Here is a 20,337-nt window from a genome sequence, read left to right as displayed (position 1 = left end):
TTGAGTTCAGGACAATAAATGGAGTGTGCAGATAGAGTGTGTCCTTTGTGTTTTTACAACATAAATGTACATAAAAATAATAACATATTATAGCATATGTTTTGACATATTCATTTTTCATAAAGATGCATGATCAGTGTACATATCATTGACATTTAGATTAAAGCAGGCATGAAGAAAAGATAATAGGAAAGTCAAATGACTACTTACAGACTCCAATTATGCTGATCATTTTAACAAGTAATGTGGGTGCTGAGCAGGGGCTGAAGAAAGGTTCAACAATGTACCGGCCAAATGCCAAAGCCACCACAGATGAGGCAGCAGGCCTAGATTGTTCAAAGGATAACAAATGATTTAAAGTTAGGGAGGAGGGCAATGCAGTTTTTCTTCTAAATCTTTTCTAAATCCCTCTTCTTTGCACAGTAACTGACCACAAATTGCTCAACATTCATACTGCAACTGGCAGGTAAGAAACACAACTGCTGTATTGTTACACAAAGTGGGTGTATTCTCCACTTTACAGGTTGCAAACCTTTTATAATTGTGTAAGCTGTGGAATTTATAAAAGCACTTTTAATTAACAATTTTATTATTACAAATACAGTATGTGGTTGTAACTTTATAGTGAAGGGTTCAGCACTGTTTTACTGTTGGACAGATTTCACATTATCTGAGCAGAAAAAGAACCAGTGCTTTGTGGAAAATAAGACTGGTGGGAGACTGGGCATCAATGGTGTAAAAGCAAATAAAACTACAGTTTGTAATTCAGACATTGAAATTCTGGCTGTTACATTATTTGTCCAAGCAGATGTGTTAGATCATCCTTAATCATGTTTATATTCCTCCCTCTGCAAACAGGGACTCCGCAATAGAAATGATTTACTCTGTCACCAACACTTCAATGACAAATCATTCTTACCATGCATACCAGAAACAATGACAAATTTCAATCAGTTTGTGTCATTTTCCACTCAACAAAATAACAAGCTGGACCTGCACTATTCTAATGTTAAAGGTGCCTTTAAGTTTAAATTACTGGTACCTTTAGGCACATCTGACCACAACTTGATTCCCATCAACATGCCTGGTATTAGCTGGACACCTGTAACCACCAGAATAGAAATGGAGCCTGGAGACTGAAATTGCTCTGAATGAATGCTTCCAAATGACAGACTGGGAAATGATGTGCGTATCAAATGACGACAATATTAAGGAACTACGTCACTGCATCACAGTGTATATTAACTTTTGTTTCGACACTGTGATAAACTCAAAGGCAGTTCGTTGCTCTCCAAGCAACAAGCCCTGGATTACTAAGGCGCTAAAAGGCCTCCTGAATGAGGAAAAAGAAAGCATTCAAACCTAGTGAAAAAGAGGCTGTGATATCCTCTGTCACATATTCAGTCTGTCACTAAGGCTCCAAAATGTGCTGCTACTGTGAAAAACATCCTGTATTTTTCCAGTTCCAACATCACGCATCATAAAGTCTTTTGAGAGGACGGTCCTGAATCCTCTTGTGAATGACCACTTGTACCCACTGTATTTTATTTATTTAACAAAGATTGAAGTGGAAAATGCAATCATCTATCTGCATCACAAAGCCTATTGTCGTCTGGACAAAGCTGTCATGTTTTTGATTTCTATAGTGTCTTCAATACCATCTAGATTTCCCTGTTAAGGGGTAAGCTCAGACATTTGCAGATGGATGATCCTATGATGTCCTGGATATTGTAAAAGCTGTCAGGCATCTATCTATCTATCTATCTATCTATCTATCTATCTATCTATTGACAACATGACAACTCTGTATTGAGACAGAGTATATGGGTCAGGTGGAAAACTTTATTGGTGCAGAAAATATTGCTGGCAGCTTAGCATTGTCAAAACCAAGAAATTGGTTATAATTTGTTATTGTCTTCCACTGCACTGAAGAGCCTCTATGCCTGGCCACTATAGATGTGGAGGTGGTACACTGCTACAAGTACTTGGGGATCCACATCAATGACAGGCTAGACTGGTCTCGCAACACAAAGGAACTATATAAGAAAGGGGAGAGCAGGCTTTTTTCTTAGAGACTGCACTACTTTAATGTGGGTAGTGACATCCTTTGCATGTTCTACAACTCTGTAATGGCCAGTAAGATTTTCTATACTGTGATGTGTTCGGCTGGTAGCATTACTTAAAGAGAGGCCCACTGAATCAACAAGCTAATTAAGAAGGCAGGCTCAGTTAATTGAATGCACTCTGAACCACCTGAAGGTAGTAGTGGAGGAGAATGTAAAGACAAAATTGATGGCCATTATGTGAAATGTTACACATCCTGTCTCTGACATACTAACATTAAGTACCTTTACCTGAGGAATTAGTCAGTAGAGGTTACACTATTGGGGATCCTTTATACCTACAGTACACCATTATAATGCCTCACTGTGACTGCTCTTTTTATATTTGGCCATAACAGAAGCTGTCTTTCTTTCTAGTAATTGTGATGTGTATTTGAGAGAGGGTTGTTTTTGTTTCGTAATAATTTTTTTTATTAATAGAACGTTTTCAGAAAGCTAAGTTACTTCCTTGACTATCTATCTATCTATCTATCTATCTATCTATCTATCTATCTATCTATCTATCTATCTATCTATCTATCTATCTATCTATCTATCTATTTGGGGGGGGGATTTTAACTGCACCGATGATGCCATGTTAGATAGAAATGGCCTGGAGCCTCACCCCAGCTCCGCGGCTCACTTGAAGTCAGTCCTCAGTAAGGCTGACTTTTTTGATGTCTGGAGGGCATTACACCCAGGAATTCGCCAGTACACGTGGGTGAAGGGTTCGGCCGGCTCGATCTCCATGGCGCGACTAGACAGGGTGTATTGTTTGAATCACCACAGCAATCTTATAGCGAACTGCTCCATTCATCCTTCTGGCTTCTCTGATCACAGTCTTGTCCTTCTCAAAGTTTCTCTTCCATTTCAATCTTCTTTTCCGTCATACTGGCACTTCAATAACAGTCTACTGAAAGATGTCCGCTTCATTGAAGTTTTTGAATTCTTCTGGAAGAGGTGGAGATTGACAACATCTTCTTTTTCATCTCTGCGTCAGTGGTGGGACTGTTCAAAAACTGAAATCAAAGTGCTGTGTCAACAATACATACAAAATGTAACTCAGAATATGAGGAAGGCAATGGCAGAGTTGGAGGAAGACATCTTAGAACTCTCTTTGTCTTTAGAAAGCTCATTCAACGATGGTGTCTTTGAGAATTTAAAGACAAAGAAACAAGATCTCATGGACTTACTGGACAGACGGGTGCATGGTGCTCTTGTGCGCTCAGGAATTCAGGACTTGGCTGAAATGGATTCTCCTTCTCAATATTTTTTTGGACTTGAGAAAAAAAGATCACAGAGTAAAGTGATTCACGCTCTGAAAAATGAGGATGGACGCATCATCGAGGAGCCTGAGGCCATCAGGGCTCTAGCTCAGGATTTTTATAAAAAGCTGTTCTGTGCCGAAACAACAGAAGATTCTTCTGAGACCAGGAGTCTCCTAAACAACCTGCCACAAATCCCCGAAACAGAAAAAGAGCTTCTAGATACAACCCTCAGCTTGGAGGACTTGACTACAGCCCTCAGTGGACTAAATACGGGAAAGTCGCCTGGCATAGATGGCCTGACGGTCGAATTTTTTAGAACATTTTGGACTTTATTAGGTGCAGATTTATTAGCAGTCTTCAGGGAGAGCATAATGAACAATGAACTGCCATTATCATGTCGAAGGGCTGTTCTCGCTCTGCTCCCTAAAAAAGGAGATCTGTCTGACCTCAAGAACTGGCGTCCTGTTAGCCTTTTATGTACGGATTACAAGATTCTGTCCAGGGCTCTGGCTACTCGCCTGCGTAGGGTAATGGGGTGCGTCATCAGGTCAGATCAGACCTACTGTGTGCCAAACCGCTCCATCTTTGATAATATATTTCTGGTGCGAGACCTAATTACGACTTCACAGCTTTTTGGTTTAAAGGCAGGATTGATCTCTTTGGATCAAGAAAAAGCTTTTGACAGAGTGGATCACAAATATCTGTTCAGAGTCTTACAAGCTTTTGGGTTTGTGTCCTCCTTCTCCAAATATATTGAGATGCTTTACACAAATGTCTTTGGCGTTCTGAAGATTAATGGTGCCCTGACAGCCCCCTTCTCTGTCACCAGGGGTATTCGCCAGGGCTGCCCCCTCTCAGGGATGCTCTACTCTTTATCAATTGAGCCCCTCCTAGAGCAGCTCAGGTGTCGTCTTTCTGGTCTCAGCATCCCAGTTTGCCCCACTACATGTTTTAAGGTCGTTGCCTACGCAGACGATGTGACTGTGTTTGTTTCTTCTTCATCTGACGTAGACACTTTAGTCAACTGCTTAGATGTTTTTCAAAGACTGACGTCAGCGAAAGTCAATTGGCTGAAGAGCAATGCTTTCTTAGTGGGTGACTGGGGACTCGCATCTCCTCCGGCTCTTCCTGAGACCCTCCAATGGAACAAGAATGTCTTTAGGTACCTGGGGGTGTATTTAGGCACGGATGGCACCGCTGTAGACAATTGGGTGGGGTGGACAGATCTGATCCAAGCAAGGCTGAACCGTTGGAAGTGGCTTCTGAGGGACATTTCATGTAGAGGCAGGGTATTAATTCTGAATAACTTGATTGCCTCCATGTTTTGGCACAAGCTCAGGTGTGCTGATCCACCAGTAGCTCTGATCAAATCTGTACAGACGATCATCCTTGACTTTTTTTGGGACAGTCTGCACTGGGTCCAGAGAGGTGTGCTGCACCTACCAGTGGCAGAAGGAGGGCAGGGCCTGATTGACGTCAGGAGTAAAATCGAGGCCTTCAGGCTCCAGACGCTGCAGAGGCTGTTCTATGGTCCAGACGGCCTGCTTTGGAGAGACCTGGCGTTTGTACTTTTACACAAAGTGAACGAGTTAAAATTTGACAAACGGCTACTCCTCTTAGATGTTTCTAAACTAACTTTATCATTTCTGCCAAAATTTTATCAGTCCATGTTGATTACTTGGCATAGTAAGTTTAGGAGATCTTGTTTTGTTTTCTGTAATCTTCATTGTTTTTTGGAGGAACCTCTGATTTGGAATAATGTGCTGAAATCTCCTCTGCTCTGCTCATATCATTTCACCTCAGTCCTTATTAAAAGTGGAATTCTGAAGATTGGCCATCTTGTTAATAACCACACTGGCACATGGCACACTGCAGCACACCTCACATCGGTCCTGGGCGTGAGGTCTGAACGGCTCATACACCACTTTCTGTGCCAGTTTAAGGAGGCCTTAGTCACCTTAGGCGCAGGGTCACTGTGCCAGAGCGTCTCTTCAGACAATACAATCTTCAACTCAGATGTGAAGGAGCTCGTCATTCAAGTCAAGCCCAACGTCACAGACTGCACCGACCAGCCGGGCTCCATTCTGAGATTTGGCAACTTAATAGACAAGCAGTATGACACGATGGGAAAAAATGAGTTCTACCAGGTGTGTGTTAAGGTGACTTTCTACAGATTTCTTAGAGACTTGCCAGACACACGGTGGAGACAAGAACTGCATGTTGGAGTGAATGAAACTCCAGCGTGGAGAACTTTTTACAAACACCCACTGCAAAAAAGAATTGGCGACCTACAATGGAGGATTCTTCATGGGGCTCTCGCCACCAACTCCTTCTTATCGATTATTTCACCGGAAACATCAGACTGTTGTCCGTTTTGTCAACAGCGAGAAACTGTCTTTCACCTTTTTGTTAACTGCAAAAGGCTCGAACCATTTTTTACATTTCTCAAGACACTCTTTGATAGAATAGGACTGTCATTGTCACCTGTTTGCTTTATTTTTGGTGTTAAGTATACTCTGAGACAGAGAAACAAGTGTGTGCTGGGCAATTATCTTCTGGGCCAAGCAAAACTCTCAATCCTCAAAACCAGGAGGAACAAAGAGAAAACCTCAAAGACCACCGATGTGCTCCTGATGTTTAAAGTGCTGGTGAAGTGCAGATTGAAACTGGAATTCACATACCACCACCTCATTGGAGACATGCAGACCTTCTGTGATTTATGGGGGCTTAGGGGTGTTTTGTGTTCTGTTGAGAGGGACAAGTTGGTGACTGGGTGGTGACTTCTTCAAATGTCCTTCACAATATTTAAATACTGGATGGTTGTAAGCATAGCACAGGAGACGTCCTGAGGAATACAGTACTGTGTGTATAATGGAGTGTGATGTACAGAGTAGGAGACGAGTACAACTTATTAGGGACAATTATTTATATTTATGTGTGGATTAGGAGGCATATACAGGGAGTAGTGGTATAATGAACAAATGATGAATTACTTATGTATTATGGAAATTCTGTAATATTATGTGTGGAGTAGAAGGCGTGTACAGGGCAATAGTAGTGGAGTAATGCAACATGTCTATTAACTGCATATTACTGCTGTGTTCATGTTTTTGTTATTGTGCTAAATAAAGTTTATTTAAAAAAAAAAAAAAGATCTATCTATCTATCTATCTATCTATCTATCTATCTATCTATCTATCTATCTATCTATCTATCTATCTATCTATCTATCTATCTATCTATCTATCTATCTATCTATCTATCTATCTATCTATCCAAAAACCATCACACAGCAGAATTCCTAGAGCAAATTTTTTATCAATATTTAGGTGTAAAATGTTTGCTTGTTGTTTTAGTTTTCTTTGTTTTTAACTGTTAATGAACCTTCTAGACGTGTCACATTTTTGGAGTATTTCAAAGGCAATTCTGAAGAATGGCTGAGAGGTTCAAGTATCTGTTCCAGTTGAGATTCTAATGGTAAATAATTCTTAACATTGAGTAATACTCACAGAACAAATAAAAGTGTTCTGTTTTGCTTTGAAGGATACCTCAGCATATGTCCAGATGGAAAAAAACATGTTTGAGGAATCCTCACAAGCACTTTTCTAACAGAAATAATGCAAGGTGTGACTACACCAAATAACACATTTTATTTTACTAATCTCTTTGCTAATGTCAGCAAATACTCCTGCTGGTTGATTTTCTGGTGTTCAGAAACACAACATAAAGAATTCCATCTTTTTCTAAATTTTCATGAGAGTATAGAGTATTCCTTTTTTATTTTGTACCCCTGAAATAAACCTGGTGGTAGGCATTGACCATTCACTCTCCATCGACAACACTGAGTGCCAGCATCTTATCTCCACAGATAAAATCTAAATCTTTGTGTTAACAAAGATGCCAGTCTATCAGTCTTTCTCAAATTTAAAACTTACCAAACCTTAATCATCATGACTAAAGAATACAGAATATATTATCTGCATGCTCATCTCACAGAAACTTACCGAATAAGAATAAATTGTGCCCAGAGACGAAGAAATGCTGGCATGGGTCCCAAGGTTTCCAAAAGATAAATGTAATGCCCACCAGACTTCTTAATGCTTGTGCCTAACTCAGCATAGCAGAGCGCTCCTAGAAGCCAGGCATAAAATAAAGGACATCACAAATATAAACAGATTAATAGGTCATATTGTTGAAGCAGAAAACACATTGGTAGAATATGATTTTGGGGCATATAAACTATTAACTAACCAAAGGTGATTGATAGACTGAATTGTTTCCTCTCATTCTCTTTGTCTGTGTATTTTTTACATTTTTTATGACATCTGTAACAATATTTAACAAAGACCAAAGCCCACACAATACTAAAATGAATGATAATCAGGTTAGTAAAACAGACGGATTAATAATGACCAATATCTTTTTTCTGAGATTTTGGGAAGCAAAAAGGAGATATATTTTCACTGCAGAAATCTTTTTAAACAATATTAGATTTTATTACTCCTTAGACTTTTCAATAGTGGTTTCTTTTAAATGATCTATGGTAATTCTTACAACAATATTTTAAACTAAACACAGTATTATCAAATGTTTAGTCTTATGTGATGAGCCATGAAACACCAGGTAGCAGATCTTGCCAAAACTGTAAAATACAGTATCTTGTGACAACATCAAACTCAAACTAAGTTTTGGGAGAACACAGAAACACTTTGCACCAGTGTGGCTTCTGTCTTAGTAATTGTTTTTGAAGCTATTTATGAGATGCTTTTATAGTAGTTGTATTTAGTCTATTGAGTCAATCTAATTCTTGTCTTTTAGATTAATTATTGTATTTTATTAATACAAATACAATGAATAAAATTGTGAAAGAGTAAAACGATAAGAACCTAAATCTGTCAATACTCTAAACTCAGATTACAGAAAACAAAAAAATAAAAAATAACCAATTCAAATACTCCTTCATTCCTGAAGCTGGTATATACAGTACCTTCTTAAAAGATGCATTTTAGTTGATAGCTACAGACTTAGCTTATCATGTCTTATATGAGAACGTTTACACTTGATTCATTTAAACTGTACTCAGAGCATTCTGATATGATATTAAACATGTTGTTAAAAACAATAACTAATGATGTCAGTACTTTCTTTCCTACTTTAGTCACTGTAATCATTCAGAACTTTCAGTTCACTCCTATTTTTCCCAGCTCTCCTGCTCCCTCCATCTAGTCTAAGTTTTATTAAGTTACAAAAACCTATAGAGCACAAAGTGTAAGCACATCTGTAAACGCAGTCATATTCCATTATGTGTTTAAAGGCGTGCTGTTAAAGTTAAAGAATTAAATTATGTGATTAATTTTAAAAAGGTATAGCGCATTATATTTCCTTATTTTTAAAACCAGAGACCTTGGACCTAGCGAGGCTGCATTATTAAAAAAATTAATTCTGATTTTAAAGATTGTCTTTAAATTGCCCAATTTTTATATAAACATTTAGGTAACTGAAATGGTTTTCAATTGTTACATAAAACTAGTCACAATTCAGTGCAGATATGCACAAGAACAGCAGTCCTCAGCCTGTGCAGTACACAAATGTGGTATGCATGGAAGCAAAAAAATAAAAAAAATAGTATAAAAGGTGGGACTTAAATTAACAGTTCATTACACAGTGCCCAAACCCAAGTCACCGTGCTTAGCCATGCTTCAGTTTCATCGCTCAGTCTCATGGCACTCTTGCTGTGACACTTGCCCTCCTGTCTTTCTCTGTTCTCCATTTTCAATATCCTTATTGTATACTTCTGGAATATCCACAATCCTGAATTGAACAGAATGTATTTGAGAATGTTCTGTAATATATTTTTTTCATTAAGACTAAATTATTTTTATAGATCTAGGGGACTCCAATAGCCTGACAGCACTGTAGGGAGAGGAGAAAAGTTAGACTTGAAGTGTAGCACATTAAAGTCCAAGAAGTACACAATTTGTATGATCATTTATGTCCTGTTTTAAAACCTGAAAATGTATATTCACATCAGTACTGGGGCTAAGGTGGAAAGTGGTAAGTCTTTGTCAGGTATGTGATAGGTCATCATGCTCACAGAAGCTGGAGCCCAACAGTACAGCCAGCAGGACCAGCTCCTCCACAGCCAGTGGGACGCGGTAATAAACATCACTCTGTAAAACATGGCTGACAGTGCACACCCAGAAAGCAATGCAAATCAGGATGAAGTAGAATCAAATATATGAACATGTTCATTCAAAAAGCAATAGATTGAAACATAATTCAAAACCAGAAAAGTACTATTATTTTGTAAGTATGTGTCTGCATTTATTTATATATTACTATGACAGAACAAAGGAACTCCTTTAGCCTCACCTGTTTGGATCATCTGACAAGTTGTTTATGTTTCTAACTTTTCTAGTACCTTTCCACAGTCTATAGGATTATTTACTACTTTTTACTTGTCTTTCACCTTTAATAATTAATAATAATAATTCTTTACATTTATTCACTACTCAAAGCACTGTCCACACAGGGAGGAACCAGGAAGCGAACCCATAATCTCCTTACTGCAAAGCAGCAGCACTACCACTGCGCCTTCTGTGAGGACCTTTCACAGTGACTTAAGAACATGTACTTTAAAAAAATCCAAAGGATAAATCTTAAAATAGTAGTCAGATTATTATTTCTGAAACTGAGATCAAGACAAAAACAAATCTGCAAAGCAAAACTCAAAAATCCAGGAGCACAAAGCCAAAAGTCAGAAAAAACACACTAAACTCTAAACAAACTTACAAACTCAATGGGAGCTCACTGAAGTGGCTATTGTAAAGGTTAGACTAAAAATGCTCACACTAAGACTTTCCTTTCTACTGTGGGGTCTGGTTGAAAGTTTCTCGCACAGTTTGGGAAATTCTGGGATCTGCCAAGGGCCTGTGTCCAGGTGCAGTCGGTCACAAGCCTAGTATTCGACTTGCTATTTGTGATCATAAAATAAGTCATAGGAAAAAGAGTATATTTACTCATTTAATCTTATTGTTGGGAATAGCAGACCTGGCAGGTACATTGTTAATTTGTCAGTGCTTAGCATAGTAATAATAATTAATAGATAAGATTCTCAAGCTAATGGAGAAGAACTTACTTCATGCATTTGATTTTTACTTTATAGTTATCATCTTTATATATAACACCCACGCTTATAATTCTTTACTTAATTAATTAGTTTAAGTCTAAATAGTATGACGTTAATCTGCATCCAGCCCTGCATGTAGGCCCTCCAACCTGCAGGGAAAACACCTGGGGGGTGGTGGAAGAATTGGCACTCCAGCCGCCATAAAAAACCTCACGCTGTTCCATTCCATCTGAACTAGTGTGGTGCTGGAGTGTCACCCATTGCATGGCTGCACTCGGGTCCTAATCTGGAATCCTGAGTGGGTTTAACATGTGGTGGGTGCAGCAATGCACTGTATTAGTGCGTGCTCCTAACCTCTCTCTCTCTCTCTAAATAGAAGAAAATGAAGCAAACTTTAGCTTGTGTCTGCTTCTTTGGGTTTGACAAGTACAGTCCGAAATAGACTTGCAGGCTTCTCAAGGACGTGATGTTTATCTGAAAAGAGAGTTGTTTGTTTAGAGTCTAATAAGAATTCATGAGGTACATACTAACCAAACATGTGAAGTGCTAAAGGTAATGCAAATTGTATAAATGGCTTGTGTGCAACTGAGCAAAACACACACGCATGAACATTGCAGCTAAGGTCTGTGTGTGTCAATAAAGATATCGTTGCTTTGGACAACTGAAGAATAAAAGTGCCAGTGACTTATTTTACTTAGGTAAGTTCTTACTGAACCCCTTCAATATATTCTCAACTACACCATCATGTGGCTGTGACATGGCAGATGTTACCATTCAACAGCCTCAGACAAGAGTGACCAGGGGCAAAAAGCTAGCCCATTCCTGTTAGTACTGATAACTTTTTTTTAATATCAACCAGAAACAGAAGGGCTTTCTACATGGAATACCAATAACAATAGTCAAGAACTGAGCCAAGGTCAAAGTTCCAAATAAACAACACAAAAAAAAAAATAGTGTCAAAGTAAAAAACAAAAGCCAAAAGTCAGCTAAAATGTCCTAAATTTATGTGCTATTCTTTCCCTATATTCTCATAAAAATACTCTTTTTAGTCCAGCCGATCCAAAGCTTTGGTGCTAGTCTGAATGTGCTGTCACCATTCATAATGGCGACATGATGACATCCTGTGTCCATTCATCAAAAATTCACCTAATAGATATATACATTGTTGCCAACATCAATATGCCTATGAAACAAATATGGAAAATGGTGGTGCTTGCTAGGACATTTTGTAAGCCAAAAAAATCTTCTATCCTCTGGTTTCTTCCATCCAAGTAGTATTTTTCCTTAGATGAATACAAAAGAAAATTGCATAACTCATCTATAATAATTATAAAATGGTTTTCAAAAACCATACATATTTGCTATATTTTATGGCTGCTGATGAACCTTAACCCAAGCTTTCCGGAGAAGAGTGTTATTTTACTTACCAAAAGTAGAGAAAATTCCTGTAGCCAACCAGATGATAAGAGACAGGCCCACATTGCCGGAGTTTCTCAGGACACCTTTAGGAGCAATGAAAATCCCACTTCCTACCATTGAGCCTACAATAATGCACAATGATCCTAGAAGGTTGACTTTTTTCCCCAAGTAAACAGTTTCTGTACTTGCCATTTCTGCAATGAAGCTACGGTCTGTGTTAACGGTGCTTTTGGCCACTTTCTCGCCCTTCTCTCTCTCCTGTCTCTCTCTGTTTAATGCTGAGTATGGTGTTGAATAAAAACCCCATTCATCTACATATGATTTCCAAAGTAAATGAGAAAAAGACTAGAAAAAGGAAATTAATAAAGTTGTAAAACTGGATGCCTCTATGAAGCCTGTCCTTTGAAAACATTTCAGTTTCTTTCAGTGTTATGAATTTCAATTACATCCACCAATTAACAGTGACTCAGAAAATGTGAAATTAACATCTGAAGTGAATTACTTGGGGTGTCTTCACTCAGATATACGACCCATTCAACATCTTAACTTTCACACAGCACGGTCAATTCATCCATTCATTTTCTAAGCCTGCCTTTTCTGTTACAGGATGACAAGAAACCACAGTCTATCCAGACAGCAGCAGATACAACCAGTGAGGGCTTAAAGTTTCTCAAACCAGACCTTAAGTGTAGCCTTAAAAACTTTACAGTAGAAATGGGGAAGGACTAACAGAACACCTGTTAAAACATCCACATAAAGGTAAAATATGCCAAATTCCTAAACCTGTAAGGAAGAAGAGATAAGTACAGTGCCACTATGCCACCATATTAGGCATAATATGACATAACATCTCTGATTCCGGTAATTCAACTGCTTTATTAGCAAGGCAATGAGTTTCTTTTACTGAAAAACTGGTAAAACTACAAAGGTTGCAAATGAACAATAATAGATAAGGAAAAGGAGTGATAAGACCACTTTTGGTCCCTCTGGGGACCTAAGCAAATATGTGCACACTTATTTGGATTGTCAGAAAGCTCTCTGTTTGTTGCTAGCACACATGTATTAGGCCACTACCTCAACAGCCCAAATATTTTCCAGAAATAATATTTTCAGGATGTCTGTGTAATCTTAAATTCTTGCTTCTTGTGAGAACATAAAACAAAGTATATATCTGCATCCACCCCTCTCCCAGCCCACAATGACCTCAAAACTTCTGGACTATGGATGTTCAAGACTTCCTGGTGATTAGTTCCAGTGGCCAGTCTGTGGTCTTAGAGTTCATACATGTCTATGATTTATCCTCCTTCTTCTTTTTTTTAATGTATAAGGAACTCCATCAATTCTGATTGTTCTATCGGTTAGGTAATATTGCTGCTTTTTTTTCTTTTTTCTGTATTGTGTGAATGCAGAACCAAAGTGCATTTTAGTAATTTGTTTCTCAGGGTTTCAATCCATTATTAAGATGGATATCTAGATATTTTATTGAGCTCAATAAAGCTACAACATTAGAGCACTATTAATAAATTATGGAAATGTCTGTATATTAAAATGGCCAAAGTGTTGTCTGATGGTTTATAAGACACACACGAGGCAAGTCAGGTTGGGGAACATGCACTAGTACAATGCGTTGTTGCACCTACCACACAAAAAAACAGCTTGGGATCCTGGTTGGCAACCATATTGTTGGTGGCTGCAGCAGAGCTACTCCCACGGAGAGCAGAAAGGGGTCCTGTCTGTCATTTCAGTGCTGTGTGAAGGTGAAATGTTTACAGTGGCTAGAGTGCCAATCCTGCCACCAACCTCTAAGTATTCCCTGCAAGTTGGATGATTACTTGCAAGGGCAGATGCAGTTTAATGTCATACCAGTACAGAACAAAGATCCCCTGAAGCAACATGATAAAATTAGTCTTTTGTTCCCTGGTGTGTCCTATACAGGGTGTGACCCATTGTTGATAATACCGAGCAGGTTAGTCAACAGCATCCTTCTGTTTGCTAATGCCTCCAGATAGTCAAAGCTAAAACTGAGCCAGTCTTGCTGATGTTTTGGGTTTACTGTTTTGTGAGTATTTTTTATCTTTATAAAAGTTTTATCTGTTTTTTTTCTCGCTTGTATGGATGCACCATTTATTGTTGATTGTTGCCATTTGTTTAGTGTTGCAAGGATGTTCTCAAGATCCCATGATCATGAATAGGATTAAGCAAGTTCAATGTAGGGATGGTATTGATTCACCATATCCACTGTAGTCTATTATCAGTACCTTAATTTACAGTCAAAACCTTCTGTATAAATTGTGACCGAGAAACAGCAAAAATGGTGACTTAATAGAGATTAACTGTGCTTCACTGCAATGTGTGTATAGGAAACTGGTACCTTTTTAATGTAGCATTAAGATTTCAAGTGTGAAGAATTCTTAACTACCTGTGAATGACTGGCCTCTTCTCCATGTTTTTTTCTGCTATGCACCCCATGGTGTAGAGATTGACGCTGATTTGCATTAATCCTTTCTGAGAATGTCATGGTGTGTTATCATATCTATTCTTGTCAAAGAATCTTCTTATACTGTATATGTTATGAGATGCAGAGTTGATAGGAAACAACACTGGCCAATCTGAACGTAAAAACATACTTTGCATTCAGAAGGTATTCAAACAGCTTCACTCTTTTCACATATTGCATTCTAAAATGGATTAAACAAATTTTTAATCATCTATTGGCACACAATACTCCATAGTCAAAAAGCAAAGAATGTTTTTTACACATTTTTTCAAATATATGTAAAATAAAAAGCTTAAATATAACATGAACATACATACAGTATTGAGACCTCTTGCCAAGACCTGTGAAAATGACATCAGGTCCAACCCATTTCATTTGACCATCCTTGAGATTTTCTATAACTTAATTAAGCTTCTCCTGTGGTCTTTCAGTTGATTAGATACGATTTGTAAAGGAACACATCTGCATGTATAAGGCTTCACAGTTGACAGAGGATAAACCAAGCTATTAAGTCAAAGGAATTGTATGTAGACCTCTGAGGTAGGATTGTGTCAAGGCACAGAGCTGTGGACTGGAAAATTTCTGCAGCTCTTAAAGTCCTAAACAACAAAGTAGTTTCCAGCATTCTTACAGGGAACAAGTTTGGAAGTACTCAAGCAGACCGTCCAGCCAAACTTAGCCAAAGAGGAAAGAAGCACTTTAGTCAGGAAAGTGCCCAAAAACCTAAAGGTCATTTTGACATTCTCTGTGAAAATGGAAGAACCTGTCAGAAGCATAACCATTTCTGCAGCACTCCACCACTCAAGCTATTTTGGTGGATTGGGTAGTAAAAAGCCACACGACAGCTTGCTTGGAGTTTGCTGAAAAACACCTAAAGGAATCTGGTCTGGTCTCATGAAACCAAGATTAAACTCTTTGGCTTGTTACATGTAGAGGAAACCACATCAATCTTGGAGGAAACCAGACATCACTCATCACCTGGCCAATAATGTCCCAGTGGTGAAGCCTGGTGGTTAGCAACATCATGCTGTAGTGTTGTTTACTAGTATTAGGGTCTGCTTGAGAGGCTTTTTAGAATCAAGGAAAAGAGGAACAGATCAAAGTACAGAGGTAGATCTATGACAAAAAAAGAACTCTTTAAGAGTACTCAGACCTTTGGGTTGGGGCGAAATTTTATCTTACAACATGACAATGACCTGTCAGGTGCACAGACTTGTGTGAATGCCCGTAAGTGGCCGAGCCAGAGCCTGGACATTTCTCAAATCAAATATTTCTGTAGGGAAGTGAAAACAGAGGTGCACTAATGCTTCCTATCCAACTTCACAGAGTTCAGCAGCTACTGGTTGGAACAATTGGAGAAGATCCCCAAATCCAGGTCTGCCCAGCTCATAATATCATACCCAAGAAGACTTGAGGCTGTTATGTAATCGCTGCCAAGGGTATTTCAACAAAGGACTTATGTATGTGTTGCATTTCAGTTTTTTATTTTCAATATATTCACAAAAAATATGTAAAAACCTAATTTTTCTTTTTGTTTATGGTTCATTGTGTGTAAATGTATGATTTATAAAAAACTGAGTACATTTTAGGGTAAGACTGTAATGTAACAAAATGTGGAGAAAGTGAAATTGTTTGAATACTTTCTGAAAGCACTGTAAGCTCTATTTGTAATAAAGCTGTGCCCATACCTTGTCCTGAAACATCTACTGCATAAATATTATTTGCAATGGTAATGCGGTTGAGATACGGTATTTGCAGTAATTGTGCAACTCTTGACAGACTTGTTTCCATTGTTATCCATTTTGCAATTTATTTTAATGATGATGATAATGCAAAGTTTAGGATGAGTTTTGTTCTTTAAATGCTGCTCAGTGTATTCCTGTGCAGGGGACACCCTTTAACTTGGAGACATTCAGGGAAGTTTCTCAAAATAAAAAAATAATACATCTAAAGACCTAAAACCAATGGTCTTGTAAAGTGGTTTAATCAAACATTCAAACAAATGCTGTGCAAGGTGGTAACCATGGATGGGAGTAATTGGGATCAGTTACTCCCCCTCATGTTATTTGCTTACCAGTTAGTCCCTCAAGCGTCTGCAGGGTTCTCACCTTTTGAATCATTATTTGGACAACAACCCCAGGGACTATTTGATATATTAAAGGAAAGATGGGAAGAAGAGGCACTCCCTTCTACAAACACTTCAGAGTATATCATACAGTAACACAATAGGTTTGCAAAAATTAGGCCCATACTAAAAGAAAATATGGAGCATGCACAAGCAACCTGTGCCTGTTGGTACGACTGTGGCACTAGACTTTGTAAGTAACAAACCCAGAGATGGTGTCATGGTCCTTATTCCCACTTCCCACTCAAAATTACTGGCTTATTGGCAAGGCCTATATGAAATTAAAGAGAGGAAAGGGTTGGTCAATTATTTGGTCAAACAACCAAACCATCATCCAATAGAGCAGGTCTACCACATAAATCTGCTAAAACCATGGAAGGAGCAGGACCACAATCCCAACTCTGGCCAGCCCTGTTCTTTCTTTGCTTTATAAGCATTGCTTAATTTTGGATCTGATTTGATACCCAGTTAATGACAAGAACTCAAGTAAGCCATGTTCTCTATCTCTGAAGTGGTGAATGAACAGTCTGGAAGGACCAGCTTGATTTGGCATGACATCATTACTGAGCCGGGTGTAGCCCACCCAGAAGAAAGGTGTGCAGAAGTGGAACTTGAGATCAAACAAATGTTAGACCTTGATGTGACTTAGGAAAGTTTTAATCTTTGGTCTAGCCTGATCATTTTTGGTCCCAAATCCAGACAAAAGTTGATAATTTTGCAATGATTAATCAAGTCCCCCAATTCAATAATTACCCCATGCCACAAGTGGACAAACTCCTCAAGCAACTTGGTAAGGCTCAATACTTGACCATGCTTGACATGACATAAGGACATTGGCAGATTCCTTTAATGGACTCCGCAAAGAAGAAGACAGTGTTTAGGACCCATACTGGACACTGGCGATATCATGTACTACCATTTGGATTACTTAGGGCTCTGGCAACTTTCCAACTTCTGGAGGACAGTGTGCTACATCCCCACAATTCCTATAGTGCTACCTACCTAGATGACATCTTCTTCTATTCTGGCACCTGGGAGGAACACATAGAGCATGTCCAAGCCGTCCTCCTGGCACTAAGTAAGGCAATGCCTTCTCTCTTTCTCCCTCCTCAGACCAGAAGACTGACGACCCTACCATCTCTGATGTCAGTTCCAGTGTCCGACTTCCTGCTAGAAGCATATGAGATCAAAAGTTTAGCCATCTTCGTTCAACCATGAAACTCATGTCTGGGAGTTTGTTGCACTTTTTTGAAATTCTATTTTTTTCTTTTCAATAATAATATACGACTGTGGCTTGCCTAACCCTTTTTCATTTGCCCTTTCTCTTTCTTACAACATATAACTTTTCCGTTTTCCTAGCTTTTTTAACCAAGTACATATGAAAACAACAAGAAGAACAACATAGTGGTGTAGTGGTGAGTTCTGTCCTTTAGGTATCCATGGTCCTGGGCTTAATTTCTGCACCTAGTGGAAGTTTAAATGGGTTCTGCTTTGCTCTTTTCATGTCACATCCCAAAAGATGTTCTAGCAAAATGGCCCGGGTCATCCAGACTGTGCCTTGTCTTGATATGGTATAGCCATTCCATTAATGCTAAATTGGATTAAATAAGTTTCAGATTATTTTTAAGCAGTAAGTATTACATGTTGTCAAAAAAAAACAGGTAATGTTAACAAGATGAAAGTTTTAAGGTTACAAAAAAACTGACAAGAGTACTGAGGCGTGTAATTAGTTAAATTATTAATTAAAAGTTTAAACAGAATAAACAGTGTTTAGTACTTATTTATGTATGTAATAATGCAGAATAATATCAGATGGAATATTTAAGCCTAAATAACACTGGGATGTTGTAGAACAAACTGATAAAACTCTCTCTCTTTTTTTCCTAGGACACGAAGTGGAAGTGGAACAGCAAATTGTGTTTCAGTAACCTCGACTCCATGCTGTGCCACTCACTTTCAAGCTAAGTGAGTTTTATCCCTGCGCCTTCTTGTTTTCCCGGTGCTCGTGTTCGAGATGTTATGAGAAGAGTGCCGATAGTCTTCGAGAAGCACAAGAACAGGGCAGTAGGATCCATTGTAATACATGCCAGGGTAAACAACATGAGATAACAACAGTAGGAGATACTCAGGGCGGACTTCACAGCACTTATTAAAGCCACAAAGGAGAGGACCCCGGCTACAAGAATCTTCATCTCGGGTCACTTAACTCTGGTTAGAAGAGCGAATGAGTACTGCAATCATCTGCTGGCATTAAAAATCTGGTTAAAAGGCTTCTTCGAGGGACAAAACATCGGGTTCATGGACAACTAGAACCTCTTCTAGGAGTCGCCGTGTTTCTTCAAGCAGGATGGTCTGCATCCTAATAGATTCATCTCTAGATAATTCATCTATCTTGAATCTGTATTTTTACTCCAAACTCTTTCCATAATGACTTACTAAGACATGATAATTCTGTAGTGAAATCTTCCTCAAAAGCGCACTGCATCAATACTCTAATAACTAACCTTAAATCATGTAAAAAATCTAGACAGCGCAGCATAAATGTGAATCATTTAACTATCATTTCACCTCTAGATGAGCAATTATCAAAATTATAAAAACAGACTATAGATTAAATAAAAAATATGCACAAAGCAGCGTTAATATGAATAATTTAATTTCCATCTCGAATACCTATAATGCTTCTATGATTCAGTTCTGCTCTTCCAGGACTTTAAATATGGTCTTATTAAATATTAGAGCATTAACCAACAAGGTGTTTTTCATCAACGATCTTATTAGTGATAGGAACATCAATTTTATTATATTAAGTGAACTGTGGCTTAGCTCTGATGGTGTGGCTGTTTTAATTGAATCTGTAACTCCGAATTACACCTTTACTCATGCTGATCGCCAAGGTAAGAAAGGCGGCGGTTTAGCAAATATTTACTCGAGCTGGTTAAAGTGTAAAGTTGTCGGCTTTGGTACATTCATGTCCTTTGAGTATCTTGCGGTTGTTATTCAAGGAATCTCTCATTCTCTAATATTGTCCGTGTATAGACCTCCTAAATACAATGCATCTTTCTTTGAGGAATTCTCAAACTTAGTGTCAATTATAATTACGAACTATGACATGTTCCTAATAGTTGGCAACTTTAATTTTCATATCAATAATCAGTGTGACCCAAAAGCAAAAGAATTCATGATTTGAGTCAGCATGTTAGTCAGCCAACACACAAAGCAGGGCACACGCTGGATTTAGTCATTTCTAAAGGACTAAAAATTGATGTGAGGCAGATCATTGATATTGGTTTATCAGACCATTTTCTTTTACTATTTAATATAGAAATAATGATAGAAAAAATTAATGAGAAGCACATTGTTAAAAAACACTTTTTTGATTCATTTGCAGCTTCAAAGTTTATAAACATTTTAAGCAACCAGTCCGTTTGTAGTGCTTACTACAATAGTGAGGATAATGTAAATAGTAAGGTGCAAAATTTCAATACTAAAGTGAGAGCTGCCGCTGACATAGTCGCACCTGAAAAGACAGTTAAAAAATCCTCCAGCACTGTTACACCATGGAAGACCCAAAGAGTGTCTGATCTAAAGAAAACAAGCCGGAGAGCTGAGCGTAAATGGAGAAAAACTAAACTGATTATCCACTATGAGATATTGAAGGCTAAAATAACAGAATACAACAACATACAGTAGTTGATCTTGAGAGGTGCTGCTATTTCTGTAAAATTATAAATTACAATTCAAGTAATCCGAGTGTTTTATTCTCTACAATTGATTGTCTGCTAAACCCAGGTCTC

At 38.2% G+C, this 20,337-nt stretch overlaps 1 protein-coding gene across 3 annotated transcripts in view; it reads right to left on the bottom strand.

Annotated features, from left to right (window-relative positions):
• The window catches only part of LOC127528761 (cystine/glutamate transporter-like), an 81,326-nt gene that overhangs the window by 48,288 nt on the left and 12,701 nt on the right, over positions 1-20,337 (bottom strand). For 2 of the 3 annotated variants that reach the window (XM_051929528.1, XM_051929537.1), the window contains exons 2-3: positions 7,375-7,501; positions 211-326 (exon numbers count right to left, since the gene is read on the bottom strand). In XM_051929528.1, the coding sequence (XP_051785488.1) occupies positions 211-326; positions 7,375-7,501 (243 nt within the window). Of the gene's footprint in view, positions 1-210; positions 327-7,374; positions 7,502-11,926; positions 12,002-20,337 lie in introns of all 3 variants that reach the window. The other variant, XM_051929531.1, reaches the window with a different exon arrangement.

This window comes from Erpetoichthys calabaricus, chromosome 1, assembly GCF_900747795.2.
Source record: "Erpetoichthys calabaricus chromosome 1, fErpCal1.3, whole genome shotgun sequence".
NCBI lineage: Eukaryota > Metazoa > Chordata > Cladistia > Polypteriformes > Polypteridae > Erpetoichthys > Erpetoichthys calabaricus.
This window is presented reverse-complemented; position numbering and strand designations above follow the sequence as displayed.